At 31.6% G+C, this 24,033-nt stretch overlaps 1 protein-coding gene and 1 pseudogene across 1 annotated transcript; both read left to right on the top strand.

The window, feature by feature from the left end:
• Positions 1-577: 577 nt before the first annotated feature.
• Positions 578-17,570, top strand: LOC141717220 (MADS-box protein FLOWERING LOCUS C-like). Its single transcript, XM_074519314.1, has 8 exons — positions 578-792; positions 3,996-4,239; positions 14,504-14,582; positions 15,245-15,300; positions 15,386-15,497; positions 16,321-16,362; positions 16,971-17,012; positions 17,118-17,570. Exons 2-8 carry the CDS (start codon positions 4,055-4,057, stop codon positions 17,259-17,261), a joined length of 660 nt encoding a protein of 219 aa, XP_074375415.1. The 5' UTR covers positions 578-792; positions 3,996-4,054; the 3' UTR covers positions 17,262-17,570.
• Positions 9,751-10,548, top strand: LOC141716817 (uncharacterized; annotated as a pseudogene).
• Positions 17,571-24,033: the final 6,463 nt, after the last annotated feature.

The raw sequence follows: 24,033 nt of genomic DNA, 5'->3' as shown, positions 1-24,033 counted from the left end.
TTATTAATACTATCATATTCAGAAACAATGTTATTAATAATATAACACTTCAACAAAAAATATTAAATTAGTATTATAATTATTATTTGATAAATAATAGATACAAGGATATATAAATTACAAAAAACAAACACCGGGTGTAAATAAAAACTCAGTACCCGTTAATGTTTAACATTTTCATTTAATTTAATATTATAATCTGTACTGATTTCACATTGATCTTGTCAAAATGAAAGCTGCAAAAATAATTAATTTAATTTTACCAGTAAAAGACAGGGTAAAAAACTAAAATACACACCATTTGGGGGTCTGGTGTCCAAAATACCCATATGCGGGAAAACTGCCCAAATGTCTAAAATACCGACTGAATACGCATTTGTATCATGCGTACCCTGTTTTCTAAAAAATTTACAAAGGATACGCATGTCAGATATGCGTATCAACTGCTACACTAAACAGTCTTTGTTAATTTTCAAAAAAATAGAATACGCATGATACAAATGCGTATTCAGTCGGTAAAAATGGCAGTTTTCCTGCATATGGGTATTTTGGGTACTTGAAACTGGAAAGTAGTGTAGTTTGAGCATTATTTCCGGAAGACATCCCGTAAAAACATTTTCTTCTCCCTAAGTTGACTCTTTTCTTTAATCCTCCTCCTTATCTCTTGGAACTTGAGATATATATACAGACCACACAAACACGCACACATGAATCACGCGTTTCTGATCTTCTTCCTCACTCATCCTTAGCTCCTGCTCTCATCTCCATCGATCAAGTGACTCTCTTCTTCAGGTAAAAAATTTCAGGGTTGGGAAATTTTAATAATATGTTGATGTTAGATTTTGTTATTTAAATAATATATTCAAAATTTACATGATTAGTTTCTTGGAATTGGACTGTAGGGTTTATACTCTATCTTTTTTATCCCCTTTGTTTTTTTTTTGTATAGAATTTGTGCCGCTTGTGTTAACTATATGTTAGAAAAGATTATATGACACCTAATTCTTATTCCATATTCAGTTGATTCATCAAGAAGATAACATTATGTATCACTTTCTTTTAGCTTTTGACCTCTATTAGCTTTCAGTGACATGGAAGAATTGAAGATTTTGCTTAATGATTCTACTCCATTACTCAATGACTTGCTAATAATAAACAGAGACAAAACAAAACAAAATAAAATTAATAGCAGATTTAGATTTTTATTTTTATTTTTATTTTTATTTTTACGTGCCTTGAAAAGTGAACTTTTTTATAACAAAAATTGACACCATATTGTTAGATAATATTTTCTTAAGTGTTCAAAAAAATAAAAAATAAAATCTCCAGCGGTCAGTTAAAGACAGGAAAATGAAGGATTTTTTAAAAAAAATTAAATTATTTTTTGGTGAAACAAGCTATAAACTTAATTAAAACTTGATTGTAACTTAGTGTTAATCCCATTTATCAAGTGAACAGTTCAATTTATGTCAAATGTAAATTAATAATATTGGGTTAAATATCAAAGTGGTCACTCAACTGAACGCCGTATATCGGTTTAATCATCAAAGTTAACGGGATATCATTTGAATCACTAAAGTCATAATAAATATCATACATATACTTCAAAATATGTGCTCGAAAATTAAAATTTATTTTATGGAGTTCTATATATTTTTCTTGAATCCTATTACAGCCAAATGAAAATGTATGAATTCTAGTATTTTCTATAATATAATAAGATTTTTTAAAATTTATCTACTATTTATTTTTAATTTTGTAGTCATTTGCTTTATTTAAATAAAAATAATTAGTAGATAATTTTTTAAAAATCTCAAAAAATCATCTAAAATACTATGTATTCATAACTTTTCATTTGATTGTAATTAAATTTTAAAAAAAAGTTTAGAACTCCATAAAATAAATTTTAATTCTCGAGCACATATTTTGAGGTATCTGTTTGATATTTATTATTACTTTAGTGATCTAAATGATATCCCGTTAAGTTTGATAATTAAACTGATATATGATCTTCAGTTGAGTGACCATTTTGATATTTAACCCTAATAATAATGGACCCCTGTGATCCAAGATACTAACTTGTAAAAATTGATTACAATGACTATAATTGCACAAATATGTGAATAGTTCAATGCATCAAATGCAAATCAATAATAATGGACCTAATCTTGATAACAAAAAAATAGAGCCCGGCTTAAAATTTTAGTATTTTACATGTGTAGAGATAGTTGGAGTTGTAAATCATTCGACTCACGAACTCACATCCCTAAACTAATTTTTATTTTATAATACTACAAATAATAAAGTTATATATTTATAATAATTTGATCGAATTTGAGCGTGATCTTGGACCTAAATTTCTAACTAAATTAAAGTTTGAGCTTTTTGACTCCGCTCAACTTGCACTTGGTCAAGAGTTAAGATCTTGAATTTTTGTGCTATCAGAAGTAAAAAATTAACATAATATAGTATAAAAGATGGGATGAAAAAAGAAAAGAAGTTATATACTAAAAAAATCTCCCACTCCCAAGTTTAGGTTGGAAAAGAGAAAAGAAAGTTATAAAAAAAATGGTAGGTATGATTTAAAAAGTCGCATGAGAATATTTTCAAATCTTCCTATTTTTATAGAAAATTAAAGGAAAATTTCTCTTATAATTTTTTTTTTCTCTTATCAAAAAACTCGAAAGCACACTTTAGAAATAAAATTTTAAAATGTTCGTCCTCTTTCTCTTCTATTCTCTTTATCTCATTTGGAGCACAATGTTAGAGCCGAGGAAACCAATTTTAAACTAAAATATAGAGAAATCGGTTCTTGTCATTTAAAGTGTTTGAAACTTAATCAACGGGAATATTACGGGGGAAAATTATTTCGTTCATCTTGCCTAATTGAGATAAATTTTGGATATTAGTTTTATTTCTAAAATCCTTTATAAACGAAAATAGTCCCGCAAATATTTGATTTTGGGTTAACAAATACTTTCATAATTATTTGCGGTGTATCTCGAGACAATATAGAGTGTTAGTCCAATTTTAATAACCTCTTATAAATGGAAATAAGGCTCTGTTTGTGATTACTGTTAAAAATTGTTGTGCTGGTAGAAAAAGTGCTGCTGAAAAAAATGATGATGTAAAAATTAGATAATTGTTTGGAATTTTTTTTTATATGTATATGTTTTGATGTAAAAAATTAAAAATAATAATGCTTTTGGTCAGGTTTGATGGTGAAATCAGCATTTGCTTCCCGCAAAAGCTAAACAACAGTTTTTTCTAAAAATATGAGGGACTTGCTTTCTCTAACAGAGCTTTTAGGCCAAAAGTACTTTTCCGAAAATCGGCTTTTAAATTTTACCAAACAATTTTTAACTGGTTTTCAGCAAAAAACTGTTGTTGCTGAATACCAAACACACCCTAAGTCTCCCAAGTCCTTGTAATTCCATTTATCAAACACACTCATGTTTATTCATGGTATGTTTCATAAATATTTTTCACAAATTAATTTTATGATTATATATGTTCTGAACATTGTTAATTTTTAAAAAATGTCTAATATTACCAAACAATATAATTCGTCGTTGACAACAACTATACTTTCAAACCATTCATTTAAGATATTTTTTCATGTAAATTTTGTAGTTTGTATGATCAGTTTTACTTTTAAGATATTTAAGGGTTCATAAAAGTGAGAAGAAGAAAAATTGATATGAACATTTGTATATATTGATTTGGAGTAGGAATTAGAAAATACATTTTTTCTCATATTTTTTTTTAGGTTTTGGTCGGATTTTGCTCTTGTTGACAAGTCGATCGAACTTGTTGACACTCAAGTCGCCCATGTTGATCGACTTTTCAACAATTCACTAGTCGATCCTTTCAACCCGATTGATTCGATTAGTTCGATTGGTTGAACATTGTGACGATGACTATCTCAAATTTTGAATAAAGAATTTGGTAAAAATAAATTATGTTTCATTTAATCCTTATCTAAATTCAAACAGGGAAGAACACACAAGACCTAGGGTTGACGTGGAGGAAAGAATAAGTTGGGAGCAAATAAATGGGGAGAAAGAAGTTGGAAATCAAGCGAATCGAAGACAAGTGTAATCAACAAGTGACTTTCTCAAAGAGAAGAAGTGGATTGTTTAAAAAAGTCAAACAACTCTCTATCTTGTGTGATGTTCGTATTGCTACCATTATCTTCTCTAACCGTGACAAATTATATCCATTTTCTCACGGGGAAAGGTGATAATATATTTCTCCTTCAGATATTAACTTATTCACAATATTTTTTAAATCATGTTTTTACTAATTTGTCCCTTATAATATGTTGTATCTCCCTTACATGATCATCATGACTCTTTAATATTTCTTATTTTAAAAATGATTGAAATTATGTATTATTTTTGTTAAAGATGATTGTTTTTGTACTATTAGAATATGTACTTATATACATATACACCAATTCAACGAGAATTATATTCATGCACATTTCATGATTTTTGATCATTTCATTTCAATTGTCTGTTTCAGTTTTTACTCACGCATTAATATTCGTCAATATTTAGAATAATATGTACTATTACTCGTGTTAATGTAAAGTTTACTTTTTGAAAGCACACCATTTAAACAATTAATATTGCATAACTTAAAACTCAATAAATAAGGTTATCGGTGAATCATTTTTCAAAAATCAAAAGTAAATGGAAGAACTTGAAAGAACTAATAACACTTCGAATAAACAAGAACTGAAAAGAAGACAAGTAAATTATAGTTGAAGTTTGGTTCATATTTAGTAAAAGATAATAGTATATTCGGGTAGACCTTTTCGAAACTTAATGTTATAGTCGTTTAATTCAATGGGAGCAACATCTTATTTCAAGTTTATGTATAAACCACTTTCATGAAAAAAAATATTCTTTCTTTTTTCTAAGCCTCGAAGCCATTTTTTTCAATTTGAACCTGAAACCCAGTAAGTCTATAACATTGAACGGTTTTGAAATATGATCTGCAACAACTAGAGATAAAATAATTGAGGAGTTTTAGGTTAGCAAGAATAATTTTAAGTAAAATATAGATTATGCGAGTATAGGAAAACCATAAAAAGAAATCATATCAAATTATCCCAATTTTGTGTTGAAATTTGTAGCGTGGGATGGTCCCTACCCTCTTTTTATATATATGGACAATATTCATCGTCATTTAAATAATAATATTTATCAATTTATTAAGAAATATTACATAACCACCAAAACATTCTATGTATAATTTAGATATTTGGTTAGTGGGAACCAATCATATTAAAATTGCTTTTTATACTTATCTTATTAAACCGTTTAATTTGATTACTAGTAAGAAGTATTGTTTTTTAACGGAAAAACAGAATTTAATATGCTAGCAACAAAGCTTTTACTATCTAAATCATAAATTTCAAATACCTAAGCTTGTTTTATAGACAAATTGGGAAAACATGCATTTCTAAAAGATAGTTACATGATAATTCCAATAACTATATCTATTACTTATTCATCCTAATCTTTGAAACTAATTTTACTTATCTAAGAACCAATAATTAATAATTTAAAATAAATAAAACAACTTTGAATTATTATTCTAATACTCCCTTCTACTTCAAAGTTCTAAAATTAGTTAACCATTGATGCATTTTTCATTTTTTTTTTGTTAGAGAACTTTTCTCCACTATTGCTTATAGGTGCACTTCTCATTAATTTCACTTGTTGATGCACTTTCTCACCAACTTACACATTTGAGCACGTCTCTCCAAAACAAAATATCTTTATTCATCAATAATTTGTGAATGAACGAAACTTTCTCCCATCTTGTTTTTACTATACTTGTGCACATGTCCAAAACTCTTGCTTTTAAACCATAAAGCTTCCTTATGCCTACAATCTTTTTCTTTATGACCAATTTTCTTTTTCTTTATAACCGGTCTTCTCGTAATGATCTCAATGAGAAAACCTTGTTTTCTCTTTTGATTTTTTTAAATGAAAAAAGCTCCATCATATTTTTTTAGCTTCCTTATTTCTCATATCCCTTCTTTGTTATCGGGCTTGTAAAAGTTAATTAACTCAAATATAGCTAGTTTACTTTTATCTTTACAATCTCTGAGAGATGAATTTTTTTCCTCCAATCTTCAGGTGAACTCATAAATAGCTTATTTACAACTTTGCTACCAGGTTGATCTTCTTCCATCCACCTCATTTAATTTACCACGTCCATCAATTTGTCATAATAATCTTGTATGGTATATTTTTCTTGCATTGCTAAAGTCTCGAGATATATTTTAAGATTTAAAACTTGCATGCTCTTTGTTCTTGTGTTATATATCTTCAAATAATTTTTTTTAACTTATTCCAATCCTCCTTTCCTGTTTCACAAGTCATGATTCTTGTGAAAATTTTCTCAAACTCGACTGCATGAATTATTGATAAAACACGTGAACCCTTGTTTAGTTAATCTTCATAGACCTTATTTGATTTAGTATTAATTTCTTTGCCAGATGTTGTCCCTCTAACTTTCAATCCATTTTCACAAACACAAACCTCTCAAATAATCTTTCCATACTTTGTAATTTTCACCGTTGAGGGAGAAGACTTGATATGTTGTTTGAGTTCATGACTATGTTTTTTCTCAAATTCTCTCAGAGCCTTTAAGAATTAAGATCATTCTACCACCAATATCATTTTTGGTTTTGGAAAAACAAAAATTAATATTTTATGAACAAAGTTTGTAATATTTCAATTACTAAATTTAGAATACATAAGCTGGTGGTATTGGATAATATATTATTATTATGATAACTACTTTTAAAAGATATTTACCTGATAATTTTCAATTACTATTTTACTACTTATTCATCATGATCTATCTGATACTAATTCCACTTGTCCTAATAACCAAAAAACTAATAACTGGAAACAATTTAAATAAATAAAACAACTTTGAATTATTATTCTAACAAGACGGTTAGTAATATCAACTTGATTTATCGAATAAGTTAACAAATTCATAATGATATTTATGATAACTTACTTACACGAGATAAATGTGCACCTTAAATTTATCTTATTTAATAAGCGGAAATTTAGTTGATGTCGAGTGAAAGTTGAAGTGTTGTTTGTGTGGCTAACAAATCTCATTAATATGATAACAATTACTATATATGTTAACTATGGATAATAATGGCTACACCCAAAACAAACTCTATTTCTAAATCAAATTAGATAATAATAATTGTGTGATAATAATGGCTTGTGTGGAGAATTGTTGGGGTGTCAATTAAGTTCACTCTAAAAAGTATACGAAAACTTGACTTCAATTTAAGAAGTCTTAAATATAAGTGTTCACTTACTTTATAGCACGTGACATTGTAAGAGGTACCAAAAATAAAATTTTGAAGGCTAGGATTGTAATGGAGAATATTATATTAATCTCATGTTAAATTTAAGGTGTATTTATGGTCCAACAAGTGGTATCGGAACCCATGTTACAAAGATTTGTAACTAGGTTCCCACTAGTCTTTAGTGGAGTTTGACAAGGGTTTCGAGGCTCGATATATGAAAGAAAGATTGTTGAGTAGTGTTACATCGACCGTGGAGTGGCTAGATGTTGTGAGATTAGTAGAAAGGGGAGTGAGATGGCTTTTTGGTCGAGTTAGGCCCAATAGTGCGAAACATGTATAAGAGTAAAATGTTTCCGGAGTTGAATATTAGATAATAAGTTGTGTTTTCATTGTGCGAGAAGACTCTTGAACGTACGCATATCTTTAGAGATCCGTGTTTCTGATATAGTACTAGTTTAGTTATATGATTCGTATAAGGATGCCACAAGTTTGTGTTCATTTGTTTGGTTTGAGCGAAACATTGTAAGGGGATTACCACAACTCGCACATTAAAAATTTAAATGTCCATTCAATTCCATTAGTATTTAAGAGGAATATTGAGAGGAAAAAATTAATTTGCGTGGACTTAAGTGTAAACCAGACAGTATCATAGTAGTATTTATGTAGATGCAAGTTTGTTATTCAATTGATTATATCAAGCAAATATTTTGAGTTGTGTTCGACCTACGAATATATGGTGATCATAATTAAAGTGATATATTTAAACTTTGGGGTAACCTCATTAAAATGGAGGTTCGAGGAGGGGGCACATATTTTTCACATTCATATACACAACTAGATAAGTGTAACCATAAACTCATATTAAGATTGCGTTCATATGCACAACTACAATAAATAAAAAAATTAAAAACCGTGTTTTGTATCAAATTACTTGAGGTTCATAGGTTTTACGAGGCGTGGTGGTCATATAAGTAATATCTTGTTGGGGGAGAAAAAAAATATTCATATTAAAATGGTGAAAATTAATGATTTCTAAGCCATGTGACAATAACTATAAATGTAGCTTCTAATTATGGAGGGTCGACAAGGTCGTTCTGCCCGCTGGCCTATTGGGATAGCAGCCTTCGGACTTTACCTGCCCTTTCTAATAGAATAAAAAATTCCGGCTCAGCCCGTAAAAGCGGTGGAAATAACTGAAAGGAAGGGGTTCGTGTAGCTACTGTGTTCGCCCCCTCTTTCTTAGTCAATGAGGCAGGCAGGTTCGGCATCCACTACAAAACAGAGAATCCACTTTAGATGATTGCGCTTCTGCTAGGGCAACGCGTGAAATGGCCGAGAGCAGACCTTTTGGATATATAATCCAAGTCAAAAGTAGAGTTACGGGAACAACTGTCTAATGGAAAACGACTTCCACGTTCAGTTCATAGAGCACTTTTTTGTTGAGAATTCGTCGTTCCTTTTCGAGCGAATTCCCCGGCGGTGAATTAAAAACTTGCGGGCCCTATTTATTCCATTTCTCGATCCCTTAAGAAAACCACCCCCAGATTCTATATCTCTTTGAACTATATATGTGAGCAGCTGATATCTATGCTAGATTACAGCATTCTTATCTATTGCACCTACAATCTATATTTCTACCAATATTTCACGTGTTTCTACTTATGGTTCTATGGAAGTACATTGCAACAAATCTTATTTTTCTACAGTATTGCTTCTCTGATCTTAAGAGCACTGGCCGACATGTCCCCAACAAAAGTCAAAAGAATTTTAGCTCATAGTTCAATTTGACATGTAGGTTATATTCGTACCGGTTTCTCTTACGGAACCATATAAAGAATTCAATCACTACTAATTGGTATCTTTATTTATGCATCAATGATAATAGATGATTTCATCATAGTTTTAGCATTACGGAAAACCCGTGTCAATTATATATCGGATTTGGGCGCTCTAGCCAAAATGAATCCTATTTCAGCTATTACTTTCTCCATGACTATGTTCTCATACGCAGGAATACCCCCGTTAGCCCGCTTTTGTAGCAAATTCTATTTATTCTTTTGCCGCATTGGATTATGGGGCTTACTTCCTAGCCCTAGTGGGAATAGTGACTAGCGTTCTAGGTTGTTGGGCAGCCGAAAGGTTGCCACGAGTCAGTTTGGCGGACCGAAGATAGTTCTCTGTGCACCGAGCACGTAAATTATCGAATCAGTTGCGACACGGATGGGAATGCATGCTACGAAAGATAGGGTTGAGTCTGATACAATAACCGTCTACTCAATATCCTTGTACAAGTTCACAATCACTACACGAGATGAACCTTAGTTTGGTGAATTGAAGTTGGCCATAGGTGTAATAGGACTCCCAGTTACTGTGTGCGATCGTATATTGAGATGCTCTCTAGAAGTGCCTACTACTACACCACACTACACTTGGCTCTAACTCTACACATTTATAGAGCTAACCCATGTCCAGTGCCTGGAAGAGCTAAAGAGGCTCCAATCCTTACTCTTTATCCCAATCTTCGCCCATGGTAACAGGGCCTTACTTATTCAGGGGGAAGGTGGAGCCTTGAGAAGCACTGTTATAGGGTTCTAAATATTTCTTCAACATAGGTGACAACGAGCGAGGCATGAATTGAAAAGATTAAAGACGAAAATTAAGAAGCAATTTCGCTTTCCATTTTTCATCATTTTCATAAAGGGGGATGGAGAAAGTGGACAAAACAGACTCGCATTTCCCGGTCGAAAAGATGGGTTCCTTTTTCGTCTCGCATTTCTCATCGAACAAATACACTAAAAGAACCATATTGAAAACGATTCTAACCTATATCCTTTCTTCGTAGAGCTGTGTATTGTAAGTGATCCGAACCTGCCTGGAGCGAGCCCCCATAGAGGCAAGTAAAGTTGGTGAGCCATATGATGGGCAACTTTCTCCTGCGGTTCGGAGAAGACTTAGCTATTAGTTAGTACCCCCATTGGTTTCGAGGTGGACCCTTACACTCTATTTCATAATATACATTTAGCGAAAAGAATATTTTATGATACACCTAGAACATGGATTCTATATGAACCAATGGATTGTGGCAAGTCGTTACTACTAGCAATGACTTCATCTTTCATTACTTCATTATTTCCATATCCCTCTCTTTTGTTCTTGCTCATCAAGTGGTATTCAGTTCATATCTTTAAGTTCGATCATTGAATAAGGTTCAAAGAAAGGGTTGGAAAGTGGAGGTTGGTTAAAGATGATGTTATACGGCGTTCAGAACAAGCTTAAAGTAAATGAATTAGAAAGAACGAAGAAGTATGGAAATGAGACGACTCTTTCTTTCACTATATCATAAACAGATCTGCCCTCCACACCATTCACGGGTTTTTCTCTATTCCTCTCGTATATCATCGTAACACCTTTAATGCTAGGTTTTGAACCCTTAGTGCTAAATCGTTTGAGGTGGTACAAGACCAATTGATATTTTAGAAATAAAAAAAAATTCTCAATTATAATAGTTCCATGGCATAGACGTATACAATGTCACATATAAGAACTTGAAAATTTTAGGGGATTCTTATATATATGTATATGTATATATATATAATAAGGTAAGGTACACGAGAAGAGTTCAAAGTGGCTAATATCCACTAGTGTAAAATCAAACAACTAATAGAAAATATAAAACCTTTGGAAGGATGGAAAAGCCTAAAAAAGAATTTTTTTTTCGAGTATTGATAGTTATATACAATTTATGATCATAAATATACACATAATTACATGAATTCTCTTTTGTAGTTGAGAAAAAAACTTGATTTAAACACTATAAGCAGCCACACAAAAGTTCAAGAATCCAAATTGATGCCTGGAGTGTCAAAATTTAAAAATATAGCACGAGTTTAAGAAACTACTCGCAATCCATAATAACAAAAAATATTAGAGGTGAAGATTTTAGAATGAAAATCCCACGTCTCGGAAAGTGCATGAAAGCATAGTTAACATTTTTTAGTATCGACATATTGTATGAGATTACAAATCTAAATTTTTATTTGGCCGTTGATGCGAGTTAAAGCCTTAATACGAACCACATGAGATGTCCCAACTTAAAACTATGATATAAGCTTAAAGACTTAGGTTGGAAAAACAATACTCTATGAAGGAGAGTTTATTAAGAATATAAACAATACTCTACACCATCAATTGTAATTAATTATATGCAATCTTAACTGAGCGTTATCATATTTTTTAGGATAGTTTAGCATTTTTTTTGCTCAATAGCATCTTGATTGAATACGTCTAGATTTTAGTAAAATTTTAAAAAACCTAAATAATTAATATTATATTTTAATTAATTATTTTAAATTCAAATTGAATACACTTGAATTTTCAAAAATCTTAGAATAAACCAAGATTTTCTATGATCCTTTAAAAATCAAAATTTGAATATACCTACAATGTATAGCTTATGCAGCAGAACCTTATTAACCTAGGAATTATTCCATGTGTAAAAGTTGTTTAGTAAATAAATTAAAGTAAAATACTAGCCATGCACATTCAAAATTTAAAAGAATGAAAAGTAGATCTGAAACAAAAATTAACATAGAGTATTTGAATATAATTTTTTATATCTTAACATAATATGATACTCTCTGTCTCATTGAATTCTCTACATCACTTTTTACATGCTTTTCAATACACCTTTAAAGTACAACTCCATTATATTTTTTTAATTTTTTTTTCTGTATGAAAGTTTTATGTTTAAACTTTTATTAAAAAAACATTACGAAACTATATTTTATAGAAATCTCGAAATGCGTGCAAATAGTAAATGTATCGAAATCAACGGGGATTATCTGTTATCTATTCTTTAAATAATTATATATATACTTATTTTTAATTATATGATAATTTATAATCAATCCATAATATTATTACAACGTTAATTTAATATATCTCTAAATAATATCTCATTCATAATATTACCGTCCATAATGTAATGCAAAAGTTTCATGGTTTTATTGTATAATTTTAGTCTGGTCGAAATTATTAAATACTATAATTTATTATTATTTTTAATACTACCCAAAATTGACCAACTTTCCTACCAATCTTTTATTGTTTCAATAATAATGCAATTATATTATAGAGTGTGGGTGAATTAAACCTGACAATTCGTTCGTGTCGTGTACTTTCGTGTCGTGTACCTTTTCGTGTCGTGTACTGAAAGGCTAAATACAAAATCGACCCATTTAGGGTTCGTGTACTTTTGTATTTGTGTACCTACGTTGTGTCGTTCTCGTGTTGTGTTTCGTGTAAAATTGAATATTAATATTAATATATTTAATTAAATAAATGAAAATATTAATTTTTTAGGTAAAATATATCTATACTATATTATTATAAGCGAAAAATAGTTTCTTTTGGTCGGTTGGTTAACACATTTCTAAAACATATGTTAATACCTTCCAAAACATTTAAACAAATATAATTTTATTAAAAATAATTAAATTATGTATCTAATATAACTACAAACTCTATGAATTATTATCCAACTTAATTTCTAATTTCATTCAACTTCTTTTTAACCTCCTTCGTAGGGAATCATATACTTTCAAAATTAATTTTAGTAATTCAAATTATAATATAACAAAATAATTAGTAAATCAAGAAATTTTTTAAAATAAATAAATAATACCAAGTCATCCACATGTAACAATCCTATTCGAAACTCTCAATTTTCTATAGGATTTTAATAATCTGAATTTTGAATCCATCTATAATATGATATATGCAAAATCATACGTAAATATTTTAACTTTATTAATTTCAATCATATATTATTATTATTTTTTATAGTTTATTTATATAAAATAATAAAATTATAAATATTATAATCAGCACAGGTTATAGGCTAGTACAAAATTATATTAAATATATACATTTAAATCATTTATACTTACAACATTATAAAGTTATGCATTATTTTTAAAATATTCATTATAATTATACATATTTATATTTACATTTAATTAATTTAGATATTAATATTTATAATAAAACTTAATATTTAATTAAAAATATATTTATTTCGTATAACTCGTGTCGTGTCGTGTACCCAAAGGATAAATACAAAACCGATATCTTGTGTCGTGTACCTTTTCGTGTCGTGTACTCAAAATGCAAATACAAACACTATTTTTTCGTGTTCGTGTAATATTTTCGTGTCGTTTTAAAAATTGTCGGGTCGAATGTGAATACACATACACACATCTATATAATACATAAATTTATATATATTGAGCTTGTTCAAGGAAAAATGTAAAAGAACTAACCATGTCCATCAATATTGCTATACATTAGTAAATTAATAATTAAAGATCTTAAATCAATGATACTTTCCAAAACCACATGTCATTGTTAAATCCCCAAACTCGCATATATAATTAATAGTTTATTAAATACCCAATATTGCCTAAATTGGTGATAATGTGTTAATCCTAAATTGAATATTTCCTTATTAATGCAATAAGTCAGTTTTTCATGATAAATATGCAATGAATGTATTTCTTTTATTTTGTTTTCCATTCCCATTATTAAATGTAATATTAGATCATGGTATCATAGCTCCAAATGAGAAAGGTCACGAGTTCAACTTCTAGATGTCCCCGTATATTCTCAATATTTAATATTTACATAATACATTATTTTCCTAAGATTGCCGGCATGATCAACTTTTCAATGTTAAAAATATATAAGATCATAGTAGGTCTTCTTAACACCTTTAAGATTATAGGATAATTGGTAATTTAAAACCCAGTATCTCTTCTCGTCATTTGTTTTCACCGTGTACAACATTAATGGAATAACATTTATAATTTCTTACAAGAACTACATGTTCTAGGTTTCCAACCATCCTATAAACTGTTTAGCCATCTTTGAATTTTATTAGATACTAGATTTTTCCCGGTGGTAGCAAATTTGGATCAATTCTTTTTAGCTTTTTGTTCTTACAAATTCATCACTTGTTCGTATTTAACTTTGCACTTGATTTGTGCATTTCTGGCAAGGACTATGATTTTGATTGTTTACAAGAATTACTTCAAATTTTTTATGCACTTGATCATCTTATTGTTATGTACCATTTTGAATACTCAGCTTGGATGCAATTCTTGAAGAATATCATAGTGTCTCTGATGAACATGGAAGAGAAGCCAGTGGAATTCATGAACTTAAGGTAACCATTTTCTCATACTAGTTGTGTATTCGTCCAACTATGAATATACAACATATCAAAAGTCACACTTTGGTCAATATTATTATATTTCCTGTCTCTGAACTATGAAAGGAGTATCCTCCACCATGGTCGCCACCCAAATTTACCATAAACCTTCACTTTAGTTTGGAAGATTTTTTGTTTGAGATAATTAAGATCCTTTAATCACCGTTTTCATATTTGTCAATATAAATTCACTGTTTTTTTTTTACAAATATTTTCCAATCCAAAAGGTTACGTAGCCACTTGTTAACTTAAACTTCTGTCCAATGTAAATTGTATTGTTTAGTTGCTAATCTAAATATATTTAACATTTTTGGTCAAAATTTTATACAAGTAAATAACAAATGACTGATTAGGAAGACACCAGAAAATAATCAGAGTGAAAACTTTTGATCAATAAGTAGCTAATTACTGCATTAGCATGATGTGTTATATTCTAAAAAAATTAATTATTTCTACTACTGCCTACTTAACTAGTCTTATTTAACCCAATAAAAATTCTTATTTGGTAAAAAGTTTTTGGAAGCAAGTCTGACGTTTGTCTGGTTGGTGATCCTAGTTTAAGGGATTGTTACAGTAGGTTGCTAACTTGATAATGTGTAATATTCACTTGTGCATAGAACTCAGAGGGTGCTACGAGTCGGGGGAATGGAAATATCTTGCAAAGAGTTCCAAGGCAAGTACTCTATTATTTGAATGTTAACGGATAATTATATTATGTGATTTTATACGTCTGACATGTATATATTAATCTTGTCTAGTTACCTCAATCAATTAGATTTAGACCAGCTCACTGTTGCTGAACTTGAACAACTAGAGAAAGATCTGGAAATTGCATTAGTAGAGACAAGAGCGGCAACAGTCTCGGTCAAAGTATGAACACCTAAACTTTTTATCTATTTAAATTGGTGATATATGCTCTGTCTAGAATACACAAATGCAATGTCTCTTTTTTAACAAGTCAATTGTTGCCAAAACAACGATTATGGATTGTCTTGACAGCCAAAGAAATACTGAATCAGAATTTTGTAAGAAACTATTATGCTCCTAGAATTTTGTGTGTTGATTAGAGTTTAAAGCGTGTCATTATTCCAAGCTATAATCTGGTTAATTTAGATTTCAAAGAACCTAGGCTACCTAGGACTTACATTTGAACATACTAATGACTTGTGGTTAGCTCATATGTTGGTGATTAACTTGGAATTTAATTTAATGCATTTTCCTACCTTACCTTCTATGCTATATACAACAATTATGGTTAGTTGGTTTAGAACATCCTGTTTTATGTGAGTTTCTCTTGCTGTGACTAACGATTGCTATGCTAGTCACTCTCTAACTGGATGTTAAATAGGGACATGTCTACCTATGTACCAATGTTTAGAATGAACTTATCCCTCAGGGACATATTTATGAATTGTCTACTGGACATACTTGCTGGCGCACGTTTTATAGTACATATTTCCCTCTCTATCCCATTTTAAGTAATGTTTGACTTACAAAACAAGTAAATTGAGGTTTAAAGATTCGCACTTGGACATAAATTTTATTTTTGATATAAGAATTAAATGAAGTATGACTATTATCTTCTTAGAACGTAATATGCATGTCAAAAGGTCAAACATCACTTAAAAATGGGAAATAGGCAGTGTTGTGTATGGTGTCTAGTCAATTGATATTAATTTTACTTAATATGCAGACACAACAGATGATGGAATCAATAAGAAGTCTCCAGGAAAAGGTATTTTATCCTTATTATTCTCCATAAAATTTGTTTTGACTCCAGAAGTAAGGGTTCTTAACGTTGTTGATTACAAACAGCCGGGGGAAGCATTGTGGTATCCAATATACTCGAGGGACCAGATTTAAAGAAATATCTCACTGGAACATATTATTTCTTAGTTGTTATTACCACTGACTGGCAGCATCTGTTATATTTGTTGCAAGGACAACTTTCATATACTACTCCATCTTAAATTTTAAGTCGCACTCTATATCATTTTAATAACTCTCGACTTGTTTTATTTCTCTTACAGGTTATTTATATTGATTACGCCAAGAATATTTAAACATCTAACTACATATCCTAAAATTAATCCGAACTTTTATGTATTTATTGTGTAAAATTTTGTAAATTAAGCACAATGAAAGATGAAAAATAATTTTCGCATATGTGGAGCATATTCGGTGCTTAACTAGCGGTTCTTAGTTTTTTTTTAATAAAGGATGTAGTGGTTCTTTGTTGAAAATACAACAGGCCACTATACACGGACATCGGCATTATAATGTTAAACTAACATAACAAGAGAAATTGTAATGACGTGTGACTTTGCTAACCTGTTTGTGTAGGAAAATTTGTTAAGGGAAGAAAACGAGCTCCTGAAGCAGCAGGTAGATATGGAGTGTCAATTGTTAACCTGAACATCATTATTGTATATATATATTTTTACACAAGCAGCACCAGTCAGTGATTTATTAGCTTATGTGCAACTTCAGATGGCTGCAATGATTAAGGAAAACATGGCTGCAAAGAAGATGTACAATAACATAGAGGTAGAGAAAGAGTTGCACAAACTTGCAAATAATGAGACAACTCGTTCACCACCACCGCCGCAGCAGACACTTAATTTGTTTTTCTAGCGATATGTTACATCCATCATCAAGGACCACCTGCAGGTAAACATCTGGTCAGAATCTTAAACACAACGAGAGCATATCGCAACTGTTGTTTCTGAAAGCTTTAAATTCTTGCTTAGCAGCTGAGTTATGAAAATTCGGCGTCTTTCTATTTGCCGAGATGATATTTTTCTGGACTTGACAAAATAAAATTGTGTAAGCAATGTGTTTTGTATTTCTAGTTACTCGGCAATGTTACCCATTTGGTGGTATCATCAATAAAACTGGATAAACTGTGTTATTTTCTCTTTTCGCTATCTCTTATTGAAGGATTCAGTTGTTGGTCTAAAGAAAAAACAGGTTCCTTGCACTGAGATTCAAGTGATTAAGCTTTTGTTCTAAGGGGTCATTCTCCAATGGGACAAGGCGGTTTTCGCATATATGCAAGAGTATGTACAAAAGTTGATGAACATATAGCCCTTGCCTAAAAAAAACTTTAGAGTTGATAATTGAAAATTTTGTAGGATTTTAAACCATTATTGTTGGAAATGAAATGGTCTATATATCTGTAAGATCTGCCCTTGATTGAGATATTAGTTTCATGGTGTTAGACAGGATGTGTTGAGTGCGAGCATATTTTGAGGAGTATCCGCATAGTGAATACATAGGACAAACAAAATAAAAAGTAGAAAAGTGTTGCAAAAATGAATAGAAGAGAAGAAGTTTGATAAATATGAGTTGGAAGCTTATTTGGAGAAACAAAATGAAAATTGGAAACAAACACATGAGATCCGAAGCCCAGAAGTGATGTAAAATGTAAATCTGGGCACACCAAAGATAAGGCTCCAGGATTCTCATGAATAATAGGGAAGGCCCTGCATATATCTGGATGTAACACATGGTAAGTTGATGATGCTTTATATTACAGATCATTTTGGACTGCTTACCATATATTGTTGTCCGGAGGAAGAGTTGGTTGATGTATGGATCAAAAGGCATTCATCTGCCATATACAAAAAGGCTCAAGCAAGCAAATATAAACACTACACACAATAAACAAAGGGTTAAGTTGGGAGCTGGGTGAAGGCGACGTAGAGGACAGCAAGGGGGTTGGTCATCAGACTTAAAGTTGAGGGCCGAGCACAAAACAAAAATATAAGGGAGCACAATTCTAAACATATTGTTCCCTTCCCTATATATGAGGAATACGCGGTCGACTAGCCAGTACTCACACAATACTACTTGTAAACGGTACAGGTAGTCGAGTACTTTGCATATCCAACACGTACAAGTGTACAACAACTAAGCTATCCTTATGTTCCTTCCCCCCTCCTTTGCTTGCTGTCTCCTTCAGATCTAACACCACCAACAACAAGTGATATAATATTAATATAACTAGTGTTCAATCTCCATGCAAACAAATCCCACCAACTACACGTGTACACCCACTAGGTTTCCATGTGTCCCCCATCCCTCCTTTCCTGCTTCTCTACCCTAGCCTCTTTAAATATTTACACCTTCGGGTTAATTATACTAATGTCACGTTTATTTCTATATATTTTACTTTTTCAATTTTCCTCTAAATTCTTAACATTTCAAAAATGGTACTAAAATTTTATAACAAAAGTAGTATTAAAATTTTATAATACATAAATGTTGGAATTGCAATAATTACAGAAGATATGAATTGATTCAGCATATCATATCAGTATGATTTATTCATATCTCAGGGATCAGATTTGTAGATTTTGTACTGTCACCATTCTAGAATAATCTTATGTATGATTATATATATGTACATTATGTAACCCTCAAAAATAACAATATAGTTTATTGTAATTCACTTGTTCTCATGGTATCAGAGCCTGGACAATAAACCATAATATTTATTTAACTCCTCTCTACCTAAATATAGCCACCATGTCCGATAATATTTCTGATTTCGCAAGTATCATTGAGCAGTCCACAAGGACCTCTACGACTCAAAACCCTACAACAGAATCTCACTCCATTCAGATCACTACTATACGACTGAATGGAGAAAACTTCCTATGCTGGTCTCAGTCTGTTCGCATATACATCCATGGCATGGGTAAAATTGGTTACTTGACAGGGGATAAGAAAGAGCCTGATGCAAAAGATGCCACCTATTCAACGTGGGATGCAGAGAATTCTTTGGTTATGACTTGGCTGGTGAATTCAATGGAGGAGGATATAAGTTCCAACTATATGTGCTACCACACAGCCAAAGAGCTTTGGGATAACGTCAATTAGATGTACTCTGATTTAAAAAATCAGTCTCAAGTGTATGAGCTGACTTTGAAGCTTGGAGAAATCCGCCAAGGTGAGGATAATGTTACTAAGTATTTTAATTCCTTAAAACGTCTTTGGCAAGATTTAGATCTATACAATAATTATGAGTGGAAATCTCCAGAGGATTGTAATCACTATAAGAAAACGGTGGAGGATAATCGTATTTTTAAATTTCTCATTGGTCTTAATGTTGAGTTTGATGAAGTTAGAGGCAGGATAATTGCTAGGAAACCTCTTCCATCTATGGGCGAAGTGTTTTCAGAGGTCCGTCGCGAGGAAAGGCGTCGCCTAGTAATGCTTGGAAAAAGGAATCTCATCAGTACAGTTGAGAATTCTCCTCTTGCAGCTGGTACTAATATTGGACGAGTTGCTTCTAAAAGGACTGATGAGAAGCCTCGTATTTGGTGTGATCATTGCAACAAACCACGTCATACACGTGAAACTTGTTGGAAGATTCATGGAAAGCCAACAAATTGGAAGGGTTCTCATGAAGGCCCAACCGTTCTCCCGCTGCACACGAGGCAAAATCTGTTACACTTAATGAAGAGCATGTCACCAATCTTTTAAAGCTGTTAAACTCTAATCCAGGCTTTTCAACTGCTCACAATGCTTTTGTTGCGCAAACATGTAATGAAAAAAAGCCTTATCTTCTTATTTTCCTCATCATTCTACCCCCTGGATCATTGACTCGGGGGCTTCAGATCACATGACCAGTTCTTCTTACTTATTTCATACTTATAATCCTTGTCCTGGTCATGAAAAAATTCGTATCGCAGATGGCTCATATTCTGCAATAGCTGGTAAATGTTTGATTAATCTATCTAAAACCATTTCCCTTAAATCTGTTCTTCATGTCCCAAAACTTGCATGTAATCTCTTGTCAGGTAGTAAGTTATCCAGAGATTCTAATTGCCGTGTTATATTTTGTGAAACTCACTGTATATTTCAGGAGCAGAGTTCGAGGAAGATGATTGGCAGTGCTAAGTTGATAGATGGTCTCTACTATTTTGAAGATGCCTTCAAGAATAAAGAAGCTCGAGGTTTCAGTAGTATCAGTTCTATCCCTAATAAAGATCTAATTATGCTTCGGCATTACCTACTAGGACACCCTAGTTTTTTATATCTTAAAAAATTGTTTCCCAACTTATTTAAGGGATTTGATTCTTTTGCGAAAGCTGCATATTATCTAAAAATCATAAAACTCTTTATCCTTCCAGACCTTATCCAGCCTCTAAACCATAGTACTTAATACATAGTGATGTTTGGGGTCACTCTAGAATTAAAACTTATACTTGTAGGAGGTGGTTTGTCACATTTATTGACGATCATACTCGTTTATGTTGGATTTATTTGATGAGTGAAAAATCTGAAGTTGCAGACTTGTTCAAGAATTTTTACTCAATGGTGGAAAACCCAATTTCAAACTAAAATCGGAATTCTTCGTACTGATAATGGAACCGAGTATTTTAAAAGAGTTCTTACAAGTTTTTTGAAAGAAAAAGGCATTCAACATCAATCTACTTGTGTTGATACGCCTCAACAAAATGGCATCGCAGAGCGAAAAAATAAGCATTTACTTGAAGTTGCACGTGCAATTATGTTTTCTATGCACGTTCCTAAATATCTATGAGAAGAAGCAATTTTAACTGCATCTTACTTAATTAATCGTATGCCTACACGTGTTTTAAACTATGTTACTCCTCTTGAACATTTCAAAAGGTATTTTCCCGAGTCACGTATTTTGTCAGACATTCCTCTTAAAACATTCGGGTGCACTGTCTATGTTTACTTATCCACTAAAAAAAGGTCAAAACTTGATCCTAGGGCTGAAAAATGTGTTTTTATTGGTTATCCCCAAATAAAAAAGGATATAAGTGCTTTAACCCAAAATCGAGAAAAAACACAATATCTAAGGATGTCATTTTTCTCGAACATCAACCATTTTTTAAAAGGGGTTTACTTCAGGGAGAGGAACAAGAGCAAACAAAAGAAAATTTTTGGGATATGATACCCACTCCTTTACCTAAAATTGTGGATAATGACATATTATCTTATAAAGAGGATGTTGTTATGCCTCTCACTACTGGTAAAACTGGAAATCCTAGCAGTGATATTCCAAGTATAACTGATTCTTTAATAGGGGGAGAAATACTATCTAAAGTTCCTAAGGAACGGAGTACAGAGCTTCTGGTTTATACAAGGAGGAAAAATTATCAAAAAAGTAGAGAACCAGATATCCCTTCTGCACAAGTCCAATCAACAATCCCGGACATTGAATCTGAAAATACAGGTACTTCACATATGCCTTTACCTAGTGTTGTTAACAGTCCAGCTAACCTTTCTCCAACTTCCAATAATTTGTCTGATCCAAATATTGTTTCTGATGATCATAATATTCCTATAGCAATTAGGAAAGGAAAGCGTTCATGTACTAATCATCCTTTGTCCAAATATATGTCCTACGGTAAACTCTAAAAAAAACATAGTTCTTTTACATCAAAAATTTCTAATCTGTTTGTGCCCAGAAACATTCAGGAATCACTTAATGATCCAAATTGGAGACTGACAGTGATGGAAGAAATGAATGCTCTAAGAAAAAGTGGGACTTGGGAAATTGTTGATCCACCTAAAGATCATAAAATAGTTGGATGTAAATGGGTGTTTACGGTAAAATATAAAACAGACGGAAGTATAGAGAGATACAAGGCAAGATTGGTTGCAAAAGGGTTTACTCAAACATATGGAGTAGACTATCAAGAGACTTTTGCTCCGGTCGCTAAAATAAACTCTATCCGAATACTATTGTCTCTAGCAGCTAATTTCAATTGGTCTTTACATCAGTTAGACGTCAAGAACGCCTTTCTTAACGGAGAATTAGAAGAAAAGGTGTTCATGCGGTTACCTCCTGGATTTGAACAGGTATTAGGTCATGATAAGGTATTAAGATTAAAAAAATCCTTGTATGGCCTTAAACAATCTCCGCGTACATGGTTTAAATGTTTTACTAAGGTCGTAAAGGGCTATGGTTACTTTCAAAGTCAAGCTGACTATACACTGTTCTATAAACGGTCTAGGGATGGTAAAATTTCTATTTTAATTATTTATGTGGATGACATAATTATAACAGGTGATGATCTTGAAGGAGTAACAGGTTTAAAGAAACGATTATCACAAGACTTTGAGATAAAGGACCTAAGAGAGCTAAAATATTTCCTTGGCATGGAGTTTGCAAGGTCGAGGGAAGGCATCTTTGTCAATCAAAGAAAATACATTCTTGATTTACTCAGGGAGACAGGACTACTAGGTTGCAAAGTTGCTGAGACTCCAATTGAAACTAATATAAAACTTACACCTGCTAAGCCTGAAGGTGTAATCAACAGAGAACAATATCAGCGTCTTGTAGGCAGGCTTATCTATCTATCACATACTTGTCCTGATATAGCTTTTGCTGTGAGTATGGTGAGTCAATTTATGCACTCACCTGGACAAGAACACTTCACCGCAGCCTACCGAATATTAAGATACTTGAAGGGAATGCCTGGAAAAGGTCTTATGTTTAAAAGGCGTGGTAATTTACAGATTGAGGTATACACTGATGCTAATTGGGCAGGAAGTGCCGATGCTCGGTCAACATCAGGGTACTGCACCTTTATTGGAGGAAATCTTGTCACCTAGATAAGCAAAAAACAAAGTGTTGTAGCTCGAAGTAGTGCCGAGGCTGAATTAAGATCTCTTGCAAATGGAATTTGTGAAGCAATATGGATAAAAAAGTTACTGGAAGAGTTGAGAATTTCCATTTCAATTCCTATAAAAATCTACTATGATAATAAAGCTGCCATTTCGATTGCTTATAATCCAGTTCTACACGATAGAACAAAGCATATCGAAGTTGACAAGCATTTCATTAACGAGAAGATTGAAAGTGGCCTGATATGTATTTCATATGTTCCAACGACTCAGAATACAGCCGACATACTCACCAAAGAATTATTAAAAAGACAGTTCGAACTACTTGTTATCAAGCTAGCTATGGAAGATATCTACAAGCCAGCTTAAGGGGGAGTGTTTGAATTGCAGTAATTACAGAAGATATGAATTGATTCAGCATATCAGTATGATTTATTCATATCCCAGAATTACAGGGATCAGATTTGTAGATTTGTACAGCTGCCACCATTCTAGAATAGTCTTATGTATAATTATATATATGTACATTATGTAACCCTCAAAAATAACAATATAGTTTATTGTAATTCACTTGTTCTCAATAAATTAGCTAAATCCACCCAGATTCACTAGTTTCTTTCAATATACTCACTGACTACTTTCTTTTACTATAATCACTATATATATTGAAAATTGACCAGTCTCGTCATTTTATCCATTTTTTTATTTTTTTCTCACTAAATTATATTATGTGTTAATATATATGTGTGTGTATGTGTTGAAATAGATTACAAGTTTTTTTTTATAAATAATTCTT

Source organism: Apium graveolens, chromosome 4, assembly GCF_009905375.1.
Source record: "Apium graveolens cultivar Ventura chromosome 4, ASM990537v1, whole genome shotgun sequence".
Taxonomy (NCBI): Eukaryota; Viridiplantae; Streptophyta; class Magnoliopsida; order Apiales; family Apiaceae; genus Apium; species Apium graveolens.
This window is presented reverse-complemented; position numbering and strand designations above follow the sequence as displayed.